Below are 22,517 nucleotides of genomic sequence, written 5' to 3' on the forward strand. Positions count from 1 at the left end.
TCACTGCTACCTATCAGATTAGACCCCTATCTGCCCCTAGGGCACTCAATCACCCGCCCACACCCTCAGAATGCCCTCAGACCCCAGCCCTGATCACCTCGCCAGTGCATTGCTTGCATCTATTCCCCCCTCTAATCACACCTTGAGACACCCATCAATCACCTCCTGTCACCCCCTAGCACACCTACCCATCAGATCAGGCCCCAATTTGCCCCGTGTGGGCTCCTGATCACTCGGCCAATCCCTCAGATCCCCCTCAGACCCCCTTCCGATCACCTCCCCAGTGCATTGATTGCATCTATTTTCCCCTCTAACCACCCCCTGAGACACCCATCAATCACCTCCTGTCACCCCCCTAGCACTCCTATCCATCAGATCAGGCCCAATACAACCTGTCATCTAAAAGGCCACCCTGCTTATGACCGGTTCCACAAAATTCGCCCCCTCATAGACCACCTGTCATCAAAATTTGCAGATGCTTATACCCCTGAACAGTCATTTTGAGACATTTGGTTTCCAGACTACTCACGGTTTTGGGCCTGTAAAATGCCAGGGCGGTATAGGAACCCCACAAGTGACCCTATTTTAGAAAAAAAGACACCCCAAGGTATTCTGTTAGGTGTATGACGAGTTCATAGAAGATTTTATTTTTGTCAAAAGTTAGCGGAAATTAATTTTTATTGGTTTTTTTTCACAAAGTGTCATTTTTCACTAACTTGTGACAAAAAATAAAATCTTCTATGAACTCGCCATACACCTAACGGAATACCTTGGGGTGTCTTCTTTCTAAAATGGGGTCACTTGTGGGGTTCCTATACTGCCCTGGCATTTTAGGGGCCCTAAACCGCGAGGAGTAGTCTAGAAAACAAATGCTTCAAAATGACCTGTGAATAGGACGTTGGGCCCCTTAGCGCACCTAGGCTGCAAAAAATTGTCACACATGTGGTACCGCTGTACTCAGGAAAAGTAGTATAATGTGTTTTGGGGTGTATTTTTACACATACCCATGCTGGATGGGAGAAATTTCTATGTAAATGGACAATTGTGTGTAAAAAAATCAAACAATTGTCATTTACAGAGATATTTCTCCCACTTAGCATGGGTATGTGTAAAAATACACCCCAAAACGCATTATACTACTTCTCCTGAGTACGGCGGTACCACATGTGTGACACTTTTTTACACCCTAAGTACGCTAAGGGGCCCAAAGTCCAATGAGTACCTTTAGGATTTCACAGGTCATTTTGCGACATTTGGTTTCAAGACTACTCCTCACGGTTTAGGGCCCCTAAAATGCCAGGGCAGTATAGGAACCCCACAAATGACCCCATTCTAGAAAGAAGACACCCAAAGGTATTCCGTACGGAGTATGGTGAGTTCATAGAAGATTTTATTTTTTGTCACAAGTTAGCGGAAAATGACACTTTGTGAAAAAAAACTATTAAAATCAATTTCCGCTAACTTGTGACAAAAAAATAAAAACTTCTATGAACTCACCATACTCCTAACGGAATACCTTGGGGTGTCTTCTTTCTAAAATGGGGTCATTAGTGGGGTTCCTATACTGCCCTGGCATTTTAGGGGCCCTAAACCGTGAGGAGTAGTCTTGAAACAAAAATGACCTGTGAAATCCTAAAGGTACTCATTGCACTTTGGGCCCCTTAGTGCAGTTAGGGTGCAAAAAAGTGCCACACATGTGGTATCGCCGTACTCGGGAGAAGTAGTATAATGTGTTTTGGGGTGTATTTTTACACATACCCATGCTGGGTGGGAGAAATACCTCTGTAAATGACAATCTTTTGATTTTTTTACACACAATTGTCCATTTACAGAGGTATTTCTCCCACCCAGCATGGGTATGTGTAAAAATACACCCCAAAACACATTGTACTACTTCTCCTGAGTACGGCGATACCACATGTGTGGCACTTTTTTGCACCCTAACTGCGCTAAAGGGCCCAAAGTCCAATGAGTACCTTTAGAATTTCACAGGTCATTTTGAGAAATTTCGTTCCAAGACTACTCCTCACGGTTTAGGGCCCCTAAAATGCCAGGGCAGTATAGGAACCCCACAAATGACCCCATTTTAGAAAGAAGACACCCCAAGGTATTCCGTTAGGAGTATGGTGAGTTCATAGAAGATTTTATTTTTTGTCAAAAGTTAGTGGAAAATGACACTTTGTGAAAAAACACAATTAAAATCAATTTCCGCTAACTTTTGACAAAAAAATAAAATCTTCTATGAACTCACTATACTCCTAACGGAATACCTTGGGGTGTCTTCTTTCTAAAATGGGGTCATTTGTGGGGTTCCTATACTGCCCTGGCATTTTAGGGGCCCTAAACCGTGAGGAGTAGTCTTGAAACGAAATTTCTCAAAATGACCTGTGAAATTCTAAAGGTACTCATTGGACTTTGGGCCCTTTAGCGCAGTTAGGGTGCAAAAAAGTGCCACACATGTGGTATCGCCGTACTCAGGAGAAGTAGTATAATGTGTTTTGTGGTGTATTTTTACACATACCCATGCTGAGTGGGAGAAAGATCTCTGTAAATGGACAATTGTGTGTAAAAAAAATTAACAAATTGTCATTTACAGAGATATTTCTCCCACCCAGCATGGGTATGTGTAAAAATACACCCCAAAACACATTATACTACTTCTCCTGAGTACGGCAATACCACATGTGTGGCACTTTTTTGCACCCTAACTGCGCTAAGGGGTCCAAAGTCCAATGAGCACCTTCAGGCTTTACAGGGGTGCTTACAATTTAGCACCCCCCAAAATGTCAGGACAGTAAACACACCCCACAAATGACCCCATTTTGGAAAGTAGACACTTCAAGGTATTCAGAGAGGAGCATGGTGAGTCCGTGGCAGATTTCATTTTTTTTTGTCGCAAGTTAGAAGAAATGGAAACTTTTTTTTTTTTTTTTTTTTTTTCACAAAGTGTCATTTTCCGCTTACTTGTGACAAAAAATAATATCTTCTATGAACTCACTATGCCTCTCAGTGAATACTTTGGGATGTCTTCTTTCCAAAATGGGGTCATTTGGGGGGTATTTATACTATCCTGGAATTCTAGCCCCTCTCGAAACATGACAGAGGGTCAGAAAAGTCAGAGATGCTTGAAAATGGGAAAATTCACTTTTTGCACCATAGTTTGTAAACGCTATAACTTTTACCCAAACCAATAAATATACACTGAATGGGTTTTTTTGTATCAAAAACATGTTTGTCCACATTTTTCGCGCTGCATGTATACAGAAATTTTACTTTATTTGAAAACTGTCAGCACAGAAAGTTAAAAAAATCATTTTTTTGCCAAAATTCATGTCTTTTTTGCTGAATATAATAAAAAGTAAAAATCGCAGGAGCAATCAAATAGAACTAAAAGAAAGCTTTATTAGTGACAAGAAAAGGAGCCAAAATTCATTTAGGTGGTAGGTTGTATGAGCGAGCAATAAACCGTGAAAGCTGCAGTGGTCTGAATGGAAAAAAAGTGGCCGGTCCTTAAGGGGTAGAAAGCCCTAGGTCCTCAAGTGGTTAAGAAAAAGAGAGCTTAGACTGTGTACACACGTTAGATGAAATTTTGCTTACGCATCTGTTCAGCGCCGGCTCAACAATATTGCCCAAGGGAACAAGCCCCAATCCCTGCCGAAAGGGAGGAACCACTAGACACCCGGGTTCACTGTATGGGGGAGGTAGTCAGTAGACACCAGGAAACTGTATTTGGTGGAGGGAGGGAGGAAAGCAGCTAGACACCAGGAAACTGTATAGGGGAGGATGGCAGGGCCACTAAAAAACAGGAATCTATTTAGGAGAAGGTGCACTGGATGTAAAATTGGGGCAAAGCTAAAGGTGTGGCAGAGCATGTCTCAATGTCCCTTTTTCTTGGCTTCAATAGTTGGGTTGTTTGATTCAGTAACAGAAGGCTTCTACAACAGATAGTGAGGCAAATGTTTCCCGGGCAATGTGGTGGTGTTATGCATATTACTCTGCCGATGCACTCTGCCACAGGGTGATATGAAGGGCAAGTATTGTGGTGCAATTGTCCTACCCCAGGCTATCCTGCCACAGGACAACTGCACCACAATATATGAGTAACTAGCCTTACAATTCAAGCAAACCTGAAACCTAAAAAAAATGAAATAAAAACAAAAAAGATAGATTCTTACCATTGTAAAGAGAAGCCACTAAATGCACCAGTGTCTTCCCTGATTCTCCACAACCTCTCCGCTGCTGGCCAGGACCCTTTTCATCTTAGCAGCATCACTCCCCTCAGAATACAAGTGACGCTGTACTGTGCAGACAGCAGTAGGGATCGTGCCTGCGCAATAGCACTGAGCCACTCATGCACAGAGAACTAAGGGGTGCATGAGCAGCTCCATGCTACTGCATGGCCATCAGGGTTACTCTCCAAATTCGAGAATGTATTATGTACCCGAAAATTAGAGTCATTTTTCATGGTTGCCGAATTTGAACCCGAATCCGAATTTTGATGATTCGAATGTACCCGAATACTGTTTCTCAAATTCGGCTAAAAATTCGTATTCGAAAATTCGGCTATATTTTAACACAAACAAACTCCTCCTCCTCCCATCCATCAATCCATCCTCTTGTATCATCCATCATCTTGCAGGGAATTGCAGGTTTTCAAAACAGCTTACATACCATGGCTGGGATTTGAACCCAGGTCTCAGTGTGTAGTAGGTATCTGAGGTATCAGACTTACCCCCTAGACCACCAACCACACTACATGCTGAAGCCAGCCTAGCATGTACCATTACGATCAATCCAATAGAAAAAGTAGCATGATTAAGGATTTGTACTTTTTCAAAAGCCAGCTTATATACCATGGCTGGGATTTGAACCCAGGTCTCAGTGAGTAGTAGGTATCTGTCTTCCCCCTAGACCACCAACCACACTACATGCTAAAGCTGGCCTAGCATGTACCATTATGATCAATCCAATAGAAAAAGTAGCATGATTAAGGATTTGTACTTTTTCAAAAGCCAGCTTACATACCATGGCATGGGTGCACTCAGTGTTGCCAACTCATCCCTTTTAATTACTGACACATATGAATTATACAGGTTTTGTGGCTAGGTAGATGCAGTTAAGGCACTCATTATATGCAAATAGCCCCAGAACCTGTATAACTTAGATGTGGGTGGGGGGCTTCGGAGATCTTCAATCAACTTAATAGAAGATCGCAACATAAGAGGATACTGGCGTGGGAACATTTACCGTGGATATTGGCGTGGGAAAACTTTTTTAAAGGTACAGGTAAGTATTTATGGTTAATTTAGAATAATAAAATACTTTTCTCGTGGTTGTGTTTTTATTTTTATTTAACCCTTTGTGGAAATTGGTAAGGGGTACTTTGTACCCCTATACTCATTTCTCCTGGGGTGGGATGGGCATCTGGGGTCCCCTTTTTAAAGGGGACTCCCAGATGCCACCATGAACCCCCCTCCTGGAAGTCGTCGCCCCCCACCTCCTCCTGGGGCACCGGAGGTGGGGAAGAGCCCCTTGTCCATGAATTGGGTTTGGCTTGGCTGCACCACCCCCCCCCCGGAGCCCCCCATACCATGGACCATGCGGGCTGGTATAGCTTAGGGTGCGAAGCCCCAGTCGGTCGGGGCTCCGCATTCTGGCTATCCCAGCCTGCATGGGGGACAAGGTGTTACAGAGGCTTTTTTTTTTTCTTTTCTTTTTTTTTTTATTACTTTTTTTTTAACCACTTAACGACTACGGTCAGCCGATCGGTGGACCTAGGTGTTACGTGGTTTTACATGGAAACGAACGAGCGGCTTTTCTATGTCAGTTCACGGAGGGTGCCTCCGTGAACAACCTGCGAGCTGCCGATCGCGGCTCGCAGGTAAAATGTAAACACGCGGGGAAGAAATCCCCGCTATTTACATCATACGGCGCTGCGCAGCAACGTAAAGGAGATCGTCAAACCCCGGCCGGGGATCGCCGGCAGCTGATAGGCTGAAGCCTATTAGAGGCGGTGCAGGACGGATCTCCGTCCTGCGCCGCCCAGGGGAAAGAGGAGAGGGAGGGAAGGGGAAGGAGGCGGAAAATCGCTGCGGCCAACCACCCCCCACCCCGCGCTGATTGCAAATAGCCGGTGGTGATCAGAGCCCCCCAGCAGGACATCCCCCTAGTGGGGGAAAAAAAGGGAGGAAGTCTGGTTCGCCCTGGCTGTCTGCTGATCTGTGCTGTGGGCTGGAGAGCCCACGCTGCACAGATCAGCGCAAACAAGCCCGGACTTACGAGGCCACAAGAATGAAAAAAGTTAAATACCACTTCATAATCCAGATCCATGGAGGACGCCATCTGCGCCCTCCCGTTCATTCCGCCATGGCACCCGCAGTAATAATGGCCCGGGTCGGGTCCCAACCCCTCCAAACGGGTCGGGTTCTTATTCCCCCCTCAATATGGCCGCCACAGATTGCCGCGGCTGTGAAGTCCGCATAGACGTAATTGCGGCTGCGCAGCTCTAGGGCCTCCTCCCGATGCGTCAGATGTATGCACGCATATTGATGATGCGGCAGGAGGAGGTCCTAGAGCTGCACAGCCGCAATCGCGCCTATGCAAACTGCAGAGCAGCGGCAATCTGTGGCGGCCATATTGAGGGGGGAATGAGAATGCAACCCGTTTGGAGGGGTCGGGCCAGACCAGGGCCGGTATTACTGCGGGAGCCATGGGGAAATGAACGGGAGGGCGCGGATGGCATCCTCCATGGATCTGAATTATGAAAAGTTATTTAACTTTTTTCACATTTGTGGCCTCGGAATTCAGTTAAATATTGTTTCCTGCTATCTTTTTAACATATCCTGCAAATTTGGTGTTGCTAGGATGTAAGGGGCCTTTGCTATTAACTGCTAAAGTCGTTGGGTGATGATAACCAGCCAGAATTATAGGGGTGCAAATGTGCTGAATTCTGCCATAGGCTTCCATTAGGCTCCCTATTTCACTTTCAAAAATCTCAAATCTTTTCAAAGGGCGATGGCTCAGCAGTACCAAATTTTCTAGCACTGTAGGTACTCTTAGGGAGATCATGACTGGTGAGTTTCAGGCCCCTAGGCCAAAAAGGTCATAGCCTTGGGTCACAAAAACCTGTTTATTTGGCCAATATCAATGGTGGAAATTCTGACGAACAGAAATCGCAGCCATGGCCGTTAGCAACGTCTGAATCTCACGACATGTCTCATGCAGGTAGAAGGCATATTGTTATACTTGGAATCCAAAGATGGGTTCCCTACATCTCTGCAAACCAGAGTTTCAGGGGTGCAAAAGTGGTAAAATTCCCCATAGGCTTTCATTGGGCCTCCTATTTACCTTTCCAAAATCTCACACCATTTCAAAGGGCAATGGCTCAGCAGTACCAAATTTTCTAGCATTGTAGGGACTCTTGGGGGGATCATGATTGGTGAGTTTTGGGCCCCTAAGCCAAAGAGGTCATAGCCTTGGGTCACAAAAACCTAATCATGCTACTTTTTCTATTGGATTGATCATAATGGTACATGCTAGGCCAGCTTTAGCATGTAGTGTGGTTGGTGGTCTAGGGGGTAAGACAGATACCTACTACACACAGACCAGGGTTCAAATCCCAGCCATGGTATGTAAGCTGGCTTTTGAAAAAGTACAAATCCTTAATCATGCTACTTTTTCTATTGGATTGATCATAATGGTACATGCTAGGCTGGCTTCAGCATGTAGTGTGGTTGGTGGTCTAGGGGGTAAGTCGGATACCTCAGATACCTACTACACACTGAGACCTGGGTTCAATTCCCAGCCAAGGTATGTAAGCTGGCTTTTGAAAAAGTACAAATCCTTAATCATGCTACTTTTTCTATTGGATTGATCATAATGGTACATGCTAGGCCAGCTTTAGTAGTGTGGTTGGTCGTCTAGGGGGTAAGACAGATACCTACTACACACAGACCTGGGTTCAAATCCCAGCCATGGTATGTAAGCTGTTTTGAAAAACTGCAATTCCCTGCAAGATGATGGATGATACAAGAGGATGGATGGATAGGAGGAGGAGGAGAGAGATTTTTTTTTTTGGAAAAATAGTCGAATATTTAAACACGAATTTTGGGCCGAATTTTATTAATGAAATTCGAACCGAATTTGAATTCTTTCCGAATCCGAATTTTACTTGGACCAGAATTTGAATGTACCTGAATCGAATTTTGGTACATTTGAGCAACACTGATGGCCATGCTTGTATAGGGAGGGAAGCAAGCAATTTTCAATATTAATGTTGAATATTGTAAAGCTAAAAGGTCCCAACACAGGAACAAAGGGGTGTAGTAAGTCCTACAGAGGTACCCTTTGAGATTGCCACATACAGTTCAATCCAAACGTTCAATTTTCCAATTTTTTTAATAAAACCAAACAATTGTACAAGAAAACTGAATACATTTTTTACCATAATATCTGATTGAATTTCCCTGTTTTGTGTTTCATTTTCATTTGTGGACCGGCTGTGGTGGAAAATTCTAACCAATTCTTCTAAAAATGTAATGGTGTAGGATAGATTGCAAATTTCTCTTTTTTTTTAAATTGGGGAAAAATTGAACACGTTTGTGATACATCAATAAGATTTTTAAAAAGTTATAATCCAGTTACAAAAAAAGAAAAGTATGATGTGTGGCCCCTTACTTTGATTAGACTAATACCATCCCATATAAAGCTCATCCAGGCACAGATCTAATCACACTAATGGAATAACTTATTAATCAGAGTGCTCCAATATTAAAATGTTTCAATTTTTAAGAGAAAGAATGGTTCTGCAGCTAATTTTTTTTTATCACATGACCAGAAACTACTGTTAAGATAGTCAGTGGCTGCTTCTAGCATCTGGATTGCATCATTTTCACTGTTTAGACTAGAAGGGCAGCGTAATCTATATAGACGTAAACAAGCTCTGCAACTGTGTGCCTAGAGAGAGATCTAGAAAACTGTTGTACCTATATTTCAGTATCTTTAAGTACTCCATGTTTCAGAAGCAGATATCACATTTTCTCATTATCATACTCTCATGCGGCAGCAAATATAGGTAACAAAGATTTAAAATTAAAGGGGCACTACAGCGAAAAACTGCAAAACGTAAAATATGTGCAAACATATACAAATAAGAAGTACATTTTTTCCAAAGTAAAATGCGCCATCAATTTCTTTTCTCCTATGTTGCTGTCACTTACAGTAGGTAGTAGAAATCTGACAGAAGTGACAGGTTTTGAACTAGTCCATCTCTTCATAGGGGATTCTCAGGGATATATTTATTTTCAAAAGCACTTAGTGAATGGCAGTTGCTCTGTCCAACTGCCAAAAAACTGTAGCGAGCAGGGAAGCTGGCCTAGAATCATTGTTTAAATCCTTTTTCGGGAATATCTTTATAAAGAATAAAAGCCTTGCTGAAAATCCCCTATGAAGAGATGGACTAGTTCAAACCCTGTCACTTCTGTCAGATTTCTACTGCCTACTGTAAGTGACAGCATTATAGGAGAAAAGTAATTTATGGCTCATTTTACTCTGGGAAAAAATGTACTACTTATTTGTATATGTTTGCACATATTTTAAATTTTAAATTTTTTCGCTGTAGTGCCCCTTTAAACCGAACAGCGCACAAACATACAGCAGGGAGCGAGTAACAGGCGTGCATGGAAGGGAGCATTCGTGGCAGGCAGCTACGGAAGGCTTAATGTACGCCACCCTGTAGCATCATAAAAATATGCTTTTTCCCTCCAGTAATAAAAATTGCAATTATTCACACACATTACTGTCAACAAATAAAAACTGCCACTATTTATTATTAGTTTAATACCTTGCCTATGGTTATGGGGTGGCACCAAACTGGAACTTGAACTAGACGTGGAACTTGCTGGGCTTGGCTGTCCAGACTGTAGAATGAAAGAAAAGAAAAGGATTAAAACAGTTGCAAATATGGTAGTTATTTACTATAAGTTAATCTTATAATCTTAGAGTGTACCTGAAAGTGGGAGGGTTACAAAAAAAAAAAAAAAAAAAAAAAAAAAAAAAAGAGACTTGGGTCTCCAGGTATTTGAATTGTTCAGTTGCTAAACCCAACTGATGTCAACATTTCTACACCATATTGTAGTGGCTTGTTTTATTATCTATGGCGTAATCCATCTTGTAAAACATAAAATGTAATGTGAATATTTATTCTGTCTTGATACGTATGTACATTTTCATGACTTGGGCATTAATAAAGATGTATTAAAAAAAATGAAGTGCTGAGTTTAGTTTAGGCCTGTTTCCATGATTGCCGGTCAATTACTAGCCAGGTGGCTTAGGTAACCAAAAGGAAGGCATAAGGGAAGTTTACCTTAGTAATTATCTCCATATTATATTCCCATAGTACAGTGCCCTGGATTACAAAACTTCTGTGGTGCTCCAACAGAAAGCCCAGAGGGTTGTACAAACATTAAACCCTTAACAACCAAAATTATAATTTATGACTGTCTCCATTGTCAGTCTTAAGTCTGGGTGGGCATCCACCACCTTCATGGTGCCAAGCAACTGACTGATGATTTGTATTTGGAGCCTCCTGCCTCTTTTTCTCCTCATAGGACAGTACTTATCACTCAGCCAAGTCAAATTAATTGTCACAGAGCCATCACCAGAAATTCCACCAAAATTAACAGAATGATTATTTCAGCTACCTAAACCCTGATAAGTGTACCTAAGAGCTAATACGCGTGGATAGCACACATTGTGGTTATTGCGCAACAGAAAGGCACCTCCTATAAATTCCTGTGCGCTGAAGCTTCCAGCAACTTGCGTGCATCCAGCAGATCCAAAGGAGCCGTTCTGAGTCACTAATGTCAACTGCCCATGTGAAAGTAACTTAGTACTTCTGAACAACAACAACAGAAGCCCAGAAATACCTACAGCATGCCACCCTATTAATTACCAGTGCACTTTGCTCCTTGACACTATTTTTTTCTTGATACTATTTCTTCATTTAATTCCTTCAGATTTAGTTACCTAGCTTTAACTTTGTCATGTGGGGATATCAGATGTAGCAATGTAAAAACCCGGCACACAGAATAATTGAATTACACATTATGTAGTACCTGTAGCATCACATCTTCCATCACATTTATATCCGAATGGACATTGGTTGGACCCAAAAGATGGCTGTAGCTTACACATGTACATATTACAGAAGGTCACCTTTCTCCTGTCATGGGCATTTATGTTTTAGTTTTAGATAAAACAATTCTAAAGGGGATTTTGAAAGCAAGACATAAGGGAATAACAGGTATACCATCAAGGAAGGAAAATTGGATCGCTTTAAAGAGCACAAATTAGTAATTATATTTTGCTGTACATGTTAGGACTGTCTATTACAGTACTTTCAAATGAAAGGATTACATGAGGGTGTCTATTCAGATACTTCTACAACACAGGCAAGATAAAATGAATTAAGGAGGACAGAAAAATCCATAACTGCACAATGATGTACACAGGCAGTATCTACATCTGTTTGTACTGACACTGTCTCGCTGCTGATAGGCGGGATGCAATTAGACCACTGGAATGGATTGTTACATTACATGACCTCCAGCCACTTGTCACTTTACATAAGCACACTGCTAAGTTTTGATTGTAAAGTAAAGACAATGCTGCACTCAAACATTGTTATAAGCGTACAAGCTGGCCTCTCTATTTATTTTGGACTGTATGTATTCCATACAGAGGTTGCAGAACTATAGGCCTTATTTTCTAAAGGTAGCCACATGGGTCAAAAGTGGCACAATCTAGCAAGTGATGGATTACTCCCCAATCATAAACTGATCAGGCAGTGCTGACATTGCACCACTTAACTCTTAACTGATTTCAGCAGAAATCAGAAAGACAATCTATTGGACCACAACCCAGGCTAGAGATGAACCATTCTATTCAAGTCAAAGCTATGAGGTCATCCATTCGACACTCCTTACTGACTTAGGGAATTTATTGAATTTATTGATTGATGATTATTTTCCTCAGTAAACTTTCCAAATATGATCAGAGGTTTATTGATCTGATGTCAGTTGATAATTAGAATATTTGATCAAAGTAATGTAATGTGGTGGAAATACTGACCCGTGAATGGCAACCTCGAAGAGAAACTGTAACCAAGAATTGAAATTCATCCCAATCTGTAGCGGATACCACCTTTCCCATGAAAAATCCTTTCCTTATCAGTAACGAATCCCCAGGGGGCCCTGTATGGCTGATATTGTGGTGAAACCCCTCACACAGTGTGATGTCAGCACCAGGGTGCTGACATCACACTGTGGGAGCCTTGTTGCGTTGTGGGAAATAACAGCTGTTTACAACTGTCAAAAAAGCAAGTAGCATCTTCTTCCACTGACATCACTTGCCAGCAGTAAAAATTTCACCACGTGATAAATGTCAGAATGTAAATCAGGGAGAGGAAATCTTTTACAATGGGCAAACAATAACTAAATCATTTATACATAATTATTGTAAAAAACGAATTACTTTTTTTTATTACATTATTTTCACTGGAGTTCCTCTTTAAAATGAAGTGCAGTGCTGGCCAGTTGAAACTGGTCTGACATTGCTGGCTGCTGGAATTAGCCTAGAGTGAGCCTGCTAGCACTGATAGCAAATTGGCTGTTTCTGGCGGATGACACTGCCCTGGCTTTGCCTTTTGTTGGCACTGTGCGATGGTACTAGCTTGGCACTGCTGCATCCTAACTGGATGAATTAGATGCTGCTCTTTGTTAAACAGCCAGGAGGGGCGGAACAACCACTCAAAAGATCACCAGTGCTGCCATAACACATTATTGTGTCACAGCACAGTGTATGGGAACCACGGCATTAAAACCAGCACTCTCCTGTACAGTGTAGTACACATTATTATTTATTGTATTTATAAAGCACCAACATATTACGCAGCGCTGCACAATAGATAAATGGGTTAACATACAAGGTAGAACATACAGGAAACTCACAACAAAACAAGATCATGCAAATGATTTGATAAAAAATAGTGTCATAGGTCAAAATAGAGACTGTTCTAGTCCACGAGAGAGGTGATTGTCAGTAAGATTGCATAATCAAGCTGGAAACACTGGGGAGGAGGGCCCTGCCAGAGGTTTACAACCTAAAGGGTGGGGGTGGAGACAATAGGTGCATCTTTTGAGAGGGTGTCTAACAGAACATATTAGGGTGCTGGTGTAGGGGGGTATGCGAGCATGAAAAGGTGAGTCTTGAGAGCTTGTTTGAAGGTATTAAAGGTGGGGGTGAGTCTGATGGCTGGTGGGAGTGAGTTCCAGAGAGTAGGGGCAGCCCTGGTGAAGTCCTGCAATCGTGCATGTGACTGAGATGTGCGTGGTGCGACTAGTCGCAGGTCATTGGAGGATCGGAGGGGACGGGCTGTACCAAACTATGCAAAACTTTTATGCAGGAGATGGAATTTTTTTTTTTAAAAGCTTTAATTAATAGCAAGGAGCATAGTAAAATCTAGAATTAAGAAGTGGTAAAGGTGTTCAAATTGGATGGAAAAGCATTGGGCAAACTGGTCAATGAGGGTACAAAAAGCCAAATCTGAGGCAGATACAGGAATTTATGGCAAGGAGTGGTCATTGCTTGCCTGAGTCAATCATATCACAAGTGCTCCAGAAATGTGGCTGATATGAAAGGGTTGCAGGAAAAAAGCCACATCTCAAGAAAGGCCACATTGAGCCTTCACTGAACGTTTTACTAAATGCACCTTTAAAAATCTAAGGGAAATGGAAATAGATGTCTGCAGTGACCAAAACTTTTTGGTCTCAAAACCAAACAATAAGGGCTGAGTTGCACAGAATTACCATAGTTGCTGTCAGCTATAACGGACAACTGATGTAGAGGAATTTTCCATGTTTCCCTATGGGTCCGTTTACATTTATGCATTATAAAAGTTAGAAATCAATTGCCTACTACCATCACTACTACCCCTTAATCATGTTCTGTAACACCTGTGAGAAGAAGCGAAGGTGAGCAACACTGCATCTCCATCATGGACTATGGCCCGGGGCCCACTTTCCACTTCTAAGGAATAGCTGGCAATTCCCAAAGCAACAAGCTAACGTAAGCCTATGGCGGGGATTCCACAGGCGCAATTGCATTTTTGCCAAATTCGCAATTGTGGTACATGTAGAATTTTCTGAGCAATTGCATTTAAGGAATGCAAGGTCCAAAATTCTGGAAATTGCGGTGTTTAGTACAAAAATTTTTCAAAAACGATTTCGATCTCTAGTGGGTTCCAGCCCTAAGATAACAAGAAAAACTCAACTCAAGTTGCATCTACTCCCAGCTCTTTACAATTCCTCAATTTCACTATAAAAGGATTTTATCTAATTCTATTGAGCTTGAATGCTTAGCACGTCACAGTGGCAGTTTTAGCTGGTTTGATAATGATTCATCCAGTGGTATAGCTATTACACAAGCCTGTCTTACTGCTAAATCTCTGCTAGTCAAACTCAACTTACCAGCATGTCCAAGGAGTATTATCATTAGGATTATACTGTCAGTATGCACACTGGAAGCCAAAGTGCTGCTAGTAACAGAAGCAGTGAAAAGCTCTGGAGCTTAGCTGCATCTTTCTGCACATACACTACATAAGCCCAACAGTTGCTGCAGCCTGTAAATCAATCCATTGTTACTGTTAATAATGATCAGGCAGATTTACAGCCCGACCAGCTTCTTTTTCTCACAATTAAAATGATACCGCCTGAGAAACTGGATCCTTCCTTAAAGGATATGCATTCTTTTAGCAAAGAGTTCCCAAAACAATTACATTATAGCTAAAACTATATCAAATATGTCCATATGTAGAAAAAGTAGTTTTAGAGCTGTACAAGCATAGTCTTTACATACTTCTGCTCCAGATGCTGCCACACGCACCATATCGTAGTTGTCATTCTCAATATAGGATGCAGTCTTTGTATAGAACTAAGTAGTAGAAAAGATCGGTTAGCACACCAGCTTCTTAATGAGTGTAGTTTATTTTCAAATCACATGTCAACACTACGGTTAGCAATTGTTTTGGGGCCACTCAGGGTTCCCTTCTTCAGGAGAGTGCAGACTAAGGATATAGATATATTTGTATAGAACTAGATATAAGTTGACCAACATGCTTCACCTTTTTGTATCACAACTCGAGACTACATGGTTATGTAAGAGTGATGGCATACACTAATGACTGCCACCCATATTATCAAGCATGACACAGATATTATTATTATTGGGTATCTATATAGCGCTGGAATCTTCCCCAGCTCTTTACACAATCTATATAGTCATATCACTGCCAGTCCCCAGAGATGCTCACAATCTAATCCCTGCCATAGTCAGTCATTATGCCAGTCTTATGTTCCTGCTACAGTCTAAGATCAATTTTTGGGGGGCGAGTAATTAACCTATGTGTATGTTTTTGGGACATGGGAGGAAACCAAAGTACCCAGAGGAAACCCACACAAACATGGGGAGAACATACAAACTCCATGTAGATAGTGTCCTGAGAGTGCTATTCTCTATGCCCTCATGCTACCCAGTAATGGAACAAAATATCTGATAATGACCCGTGAAAGTAATTTTAGGTAGCACAACATTTTTTTTAAAGTAGCATTTTCAAATTAAAGCAACAGGTCATGCCCAAGTTTTGTTTTATTTTTGCTTATGCCTATTGCATTAACTATAATTTTCAGAGCACCAATTTTTGTGGATAAACCAATTATGCATTATCCATGTATTATCTGGCTGGCTGAGTTCGCAATGTTGACGATCAGTATCTATCAATATCTCTAATATTGATAGTTTACCCACGCACCACTGGACATTCGATCATAGTTTCGCAGAAATCTGCTGTAATGTTGAGCGCAGTACTGCCCCGGCTAGCTTTACACCATTCAATGCACTACAAAGCTGTGAAGCGGTTAAACAAATGAAGGATGTTCGTTACATCTAATCGTTAAAAAATGTTTTATAGGATATAGGGGCCTTTATTGCAATTATGACTAGAACACTATTTAAACGTTTTGCTGCTAATAACCATTAAAGGAGAAAAAGAAAAAAAAATATGGTTGAACTCGATGGACGTATGTCTTTTTTCAACCCAAATAACTATGTAAATATATTACCAAAAATTATTACCAATGCTATTCCTATTTCATTTTCAGTCCAATGACACTTTGTGGAATTCTCCTTTAATTTAGCACTTCAGCACTGTAAACACAAGCGTTACTATAAATCCTGCAGTTCTGCAGTACAACTTTGATGGGGAGTCTGACACTAGAGCACATTTGTGCAATAACAGCTAAGGATATCAGTGGATACAGCAACAGTGCACACAAACATACAGCATAAAATACATAACTAACCACTGCATGGTCCACTGCCAGTGTCCCTTGTAGGTATATAAAGGTTTACATGCACTGCAGTTGACTCTGCCAGTCACCAGGCTGCTACTGTAGAACAGATATCCCATTTCCACTCTATGCCTCATTTGACAATTATTCATTTCCTTTTCAATTGAGGTTTTGTACACATAACTTTTGAAAATAAATCTCTGTTTTCATTTCCTTTCATTCATATCTAGCAACATAATGTTATTTAAGGATAACCATAACTGCAAAATAATATACTGCTTGATTTATAAATGTACACTTTAGCCTAGACACTGATAATTGATGTCTGACACAAAACCATAACTGAAGAGAGGTCTGAGAAGAACAATGTTGTTTTAGAAAGTCTCTCCTTAATTACAGGCTTTGTCAAAGCTCCTTTGGATTTACAGTGCATATTCCTTCCTATAAATAAAATGAATGAGACATGCTGCTCAGTTATATATAAAAGAGGCATACATAAAACATTGCCTAGGGCCACAATCTCCACAGACAAATATGTAAAAGTTCCCCAGACACCACAGTATGGCTACATTATCTGGTATTTAATATGGCTTAAGGCAACTCATAGCACAAAACAACAGCAATATTGAGAAAAGTAGAAAATAAAATATTAATTCACTGCTACCGAAAATTAGGTCAAATAGCTGTATAAAGTAACTGGGCATAGTGATGTGATTATATTCTCCTTTGCACCGCACCACGGTTGTAGTGTGTAAGTACTCTAAACTGAACATCGTAGAGCCACTCATCCTCTTTGTGGATGGTTTTGTCAACCTAGTAAAACTCAATTCCCTATCTAAAGCCCTAGGTCCAGTGATAGAGATTTACTATTGAACTTAAGACTCCCTTTTACCCTTTGACTGCACTAGCACTAATCGTGCCACTTTGGAAAAAGGCTAGCAAGTACCTGAAATCAGAGGAACACAGCTCCAGAACTATGAATGCTGGGACAGGTCTCCATATCAGTGGGCAACTTCCCCATCCACACCAAGTCCACGCAGGCTATGCCACATCCCCACATCCCTCTACAGAGCCCTGTATCAGCTGAAAGGATCCGCACCATCTTTAAAAGCAAGTATTTATTAAAGCTCTTTAAAATGTCATGAGTATAATCAAAGTGCACTCCAGATCACCATTGACGCATAGCGTTTCGGATATACTCCTTCCTCAGAATGGTTCAAGTACACAATGTCACAATCACACATGCAATGTTCATTAAATGCACAGACAGAGGACCTGATGGAAAACTGCAACATGCCCACCTAATCTGCATATATGCATATTCATACCAGCAGGAGCCAATGAAAAACATGTACAAAACATGTAAACAATGCAGAGTCCCACGCGTACCAGGCAACCAAATCAGTACTTACATCAGGTTGATCGCACAGTTGGAGTGTCACCGGAGGCCCTCCACACCGAGGATACTCTTTCATCCACAAAAGACATGTAATACACATCCTATGTTTATTAGATCATCGTGCCTCAATGTCCAGTCAGCGGTGTCAGCTGATCCCAAGCTCTGCCGACTAATAACCGCTCCCCTCCATATTGGCACACTCCTCCTGCCTCACAACCTATCAGCAAGTCCCCCAGTGAGTAACAGCCTATAAAAAGATGGAGAACTGGGCAAACTAGACGTAGGGGTGCTGGTGTAGGTTATAGCGATAGGGTGACCTGTGTAACCACTTATAACATTCTATCTGACGAAATAGCGAAAATTATTAATAGATTTTGGCCCATGTTGAAGGAAGGATTGCCATATGTACAGGAGTTTTACAACTATCCTCTTATGTCCTACAAACGTGCACCTTCATTGCGTGACATATTGGTAAGGGGTGATATAGGTCCAGAAAAGAGACAGAAATCAGTGAGAAATGGTACTTTCCCATGTTTAGGTTGTCACCTCTGCAGTTTTATCTGCAGGGGTGACACCTTTACCCATCCCAGCAGGGGCACTAAGTTTAAAATACAGGGTTTGTATACCTGTGAATCTAGATATGTAGTTTATATGTTGAAGTGCCCTTGTGGGATGGGCTACATTGGTAAGACTACCCAGGCTTTGCGAGATAGGGTAGCATCCCATAAATCGAGTATTAGAACAAAAAATATGGAATTATCGGTATCTGAGCATTTTGTCACACATCAGCATAGTTTGTCACAGCTTAGGGTTCAGGTTTTGGAGGGAGTCCCTATACAGAGGAGAGGAGGGGATAGACATAAACAGCTGCTCAAACGTGAAAATTATTGGATAAAAAAGCTGGAGACTTTAGAACCTAAAGGATTAAATAGGGAATATGATGTTAACATTTTGTTGTGAGTATATAACTGTCATGAAAACCTTGCGTATGTGTGTTTATATTTATGTGTGAAATTTGATTCATCCAGCAGGTGGAGCTATAACTGCGGAGAGCATGTGTGCGAGGCGATTGAATTATATCCCAACTTGGTACCGTGAGTAATATATGAATTTTTAAAATCGAGTGGCTCACTTCACTATTTTTTATGGATATGCCTGTTCGCAGGCTTGAATGAATTTTTATCTTAGTAGCGGACGTTGTAGGCCAGCCTTTGATTGGTGGCAGCCTGTTCGCGTCACATGAAGTCTCTAGTGCGGACGCAGTAGGCACTGCTGTGATTGGTTTATTCATTTTTGTGGAATTCCGTCTTTGACACGGAGGTTTCCTCCGTATATGCGGGAATTGATGCGGAATTTAAGAGCCACGCTGATTGGTTAGTTACTAGACGGCCAGACGAGCGGACGTTGTCGGCACTCCTCTTATAGGCTGTTACTCACTGGGGGACTTGCTGATAGGTTGTGAGGCAGGAGGAGTGTGCCAATATGGAGGGGAGCGGTTATTAGTCGGCAGAGCTTGGGATCAGCTGACACCGCTGACTGGACATTGAGGCATGATGATCTAATAAACATAGGATGTGTATTACATGTCTTTTGTGGATGAGAGAGTATCCTCGGTGTGGAGGACCTCCGGTGACACTCCAACTGTGCGATCAACCTGATGTAAGTACTGATTTGGTTGCCTGGTACGCGTGGGACTCTGCATTGTTTACATGTTTTGTACATGTTTTTCATTGGCTCCTGCTGGTATGAATATGCATATATGCAGATTAGGTGGGCATGTTGCAGTTTTCCATCAGGTCCTCTGTCTGTGCATTTAATGAACATTGCATGTGTGATTGTGACATTGTGTACTTGAACCATTCTGAGGAAGGAGTATATCCGAAACGCTATGCGTCAATGGTGATCTGGAGTGCACTTTGATTATACTCATGACATTTTAAAGAGCTTTAATAAATACTTGCTTTTAAAGACGGTGCGGATCCTTTCAGCTGATACATGTGATCCCTGTGACTCCAGGGGTGATCCCGGCACGTCAACTATCCATCAGGTGCTTATGTAATTGGACTACTTTCTACAGAGCCCTGTGAAAAGGGTTGAAAAGGGTTGAGTGACCACTCAGCCACGCCCCCTTTACATCCTGACTTGGAGGTTTGGCGAGTAGCAGTTCAGTCACACCTCCCTTCTGTCTGTGCAGTGTATAGGTGTTGGATCTTTGCAAGCTCCAACCCCAACACTGAACCCTGATATTAGCCTTTAATTAAACCCAATGTAAAGTGTCCTTTCTGATAGTCAAACATAAGAGTTATTTACCAATTGGCATATGGAGAACCAATAACTCACGCTCCAAGTTCTGTACTGAGATCATGCTTCGCAAAATAATATTTCAATGACATTTCAGCAAGTAAATAAGCTTACAAAAACTTAGACAAGTTAAATTATTTGAAATGAAAAGACATCTTAGAAAATGTAGGTTTACATATTGGCCTCATTGGAAATGGTAGCACATTTTATAAGACCTATTTCAAATGGATAGCTTCCTTGCATTTAAGCAGCCCATTTACTAATTATTTGAGTGTCAAAAAAATGCCAATCCCAAACACATAACTCAATTCTATGTACAGACGGAGGTACTTTGGCTTATACAAATCACAGAAAGCTCCAATTGTTGCCTGAGGAGGCGGGACTATACGCGTGAAACGCGTTGCATTTAATTGTGGAGTGTTTTGAATACAGAATATTTTCCAGTGGATACAGACTTTGGTGTCTACTTATAGTCCACCACTTCCTCCTCCTCTTAAAACGGTTTTTAACCATTTTTATCCTGAACTGGCACCTCTGTTATTTTACCCCAATTATATACAGAGTTTACACAGGCAGTTGTGAAATGTTGCTATGCAGCATTTGTCGTCTGCAGCAGCTGACCGGCAATTTCCAGAAGCTGCACGCAGCATCTCCCAGGCAGCTTGCTGACTTGTATGGGAATACCTTGTGTATGCAGTAAAAACACTCATGGGTGAAGTTATGATATGTTTGGTCAGTGTTCACATGTGGCAGTAAGCTGGCTCCCTAAAATTATTAGGAAATAAATCTGTTAGTGGGTAGGAAGATGGATCGAGGAACACTCATTTGTTGCATCACTAAGCGTTCCTGTAATGATCTGCTCAGCTGCCTGTGCAGGCAGGCAGCTTTTTGACCGTTGTTCAGGTCTGCATTCTGCAGGTCTCTGGAAGAGAGACCTTTTGTCAGTTTTTCAGCTTGCTGCTGCTGAAGAATTTGCATACGTTTGTCATGCAAATTGCCTAGCCACATCCCTTGTAGGCCTGCTCTATATGTACCATGTGATATCACAGACCTTCGCTGAGTTGAGGATCAATATTTTTTACAGGTGCGGGGAACAGCTATGGGCTCGAATGTGGCCCCATGCTACGCAAACATCTTTATGAACCTCTATGAGGAATCTTTTGTATACACCAATGAATTATTTACCACTTTTGCCCATTGTTGGCATCATTATATCGATGATGTTTTTTGCATGTGTGTGGGGCCACATTCGAGCTTAGTTCAATTTGTAGATCAGTTGCAGATACAATGTCCTGCCATTCGTCTTACCATACATTGTGATAAGGATGAGGTGAGCTTTCTCGACACAACCGTGCGATTGTCTAGAGGTGGGTTAAGCACAGACTTGTATAAAAAACCCACAGACACCAATTCTGTATTGTGTTTCGAGAGCTTTCACCCACCTAGTACGATCCTCTCCATTCCAGGTAGTCAATTCCAACGTGTTAGTCGTATAGTTGAGGATCCAGTAGTAAGAGAACAGAGATTGGATGAAATGGAACAGAGATTTTTACAGAGACATTATCCCAAACAGGTTTTGAGCAGGGCCAGACAGAGGTTATGTTACCCCAGAAGTGACAACACTAGCCATAGACGTGGACACAATAAAAGGATTCCCTTCGTTTCACAGTTTAATATCCATAGTGGAGCAATAGCTGATGTCATCCGCCATAATTGGCATATTTTGAAAGATGGCTTTCCTGATATCCTTGAATTTCAGACCCCTCCCCTTATGTCCTATAAGCGGGCTCCGACACTTAGAGACAAGTTGGTACGGGCTGACTTGGGTTCTAGTCGTACTGTTCAGCCTTTTTCCAATCGCCCTAATGGCACTTATCCGTGTTTAAACTGTATCAATTGTAACAGTGTCATTCGAGGACCTGTCATACACCATCCCCATTCAGGTGCCCCCTTTAAAATACAGGGACAATTTGATTGTAACTCAAGATATATAGTATATGCCCTTAAATGTCCATGTGGTCTGCTATATGTGGGCCAGACGACCCAGCCTATGAAGGTCAGACTTGCGGCCCACAAAAGCACTATACGTAATAGATGCAGTGATCTATCAGTCCCTTCTCACTTCATACAGGCAGGTCATACAGTTAGTCATACAGTTAGCCAACTAAGGTTTCAAATATTAGAGCAAGTTCCTCCCCTAAGGAGGGGTGGTAATAGAGTAAAGAGGCTGTTATATAGGGAGGCTGTTTGGATAAGGAGATTAGATACCTTAGAACCCCGCGGGATGAATAGGGAATATGATATGCAACCATTTATCTAATGTACTACTTTTCCCGTTCTTTGCTATGTGTTGTCCTTTTAATGTGCTTATATTGACATTTATTTTCCTCTCCTTCTAGCTTGGACTATCTGAC

At 41.7% G+C, this 22,517-nt stretch overlaps 1 protein-coding gene across 8 annotated transcripts in view; it reads right to left on the reverse strand.

Moving 5' to 3' along the window:
- Window positions 1–22,517, reverse strand: part of MLLT3 (MLLT3 super elongation complex subunit) — a 371,915-nt gene that overhangs the window by 57,551 nt on the left and 291,847 nt on the right. For all 8 annotated transcript variants that reach the window (XM_068234412.1, XM_068234413.1, XM_068234411.1 and 5 more), the window contains one exon: window positions 9,842–9,917. In XM_068234412.1, the coding sequence (XP_068090513.1) occupies window positions 9,842–9,917 (76 nt within the window). The remainder of the gene's footprint in view (window positions 1–9,841; window positions 9,918–22,517) is intronic.

The sequence above is a fragment of the Hyperolius riggenbachi genome, chromosome 1 (genome assembly GCF_040937935.1).
Source record: "Hyperolius riggenbachi isolate aHypRig1 chromosome 1, aHypRig1.pri, whole genome shotgun sequence".
NCBI lineage: Eukaryota > Metazoa > Chordata > Amphibia > Anura > Hyperoliidae > Hyperolius > Hyperolius riggenbachi.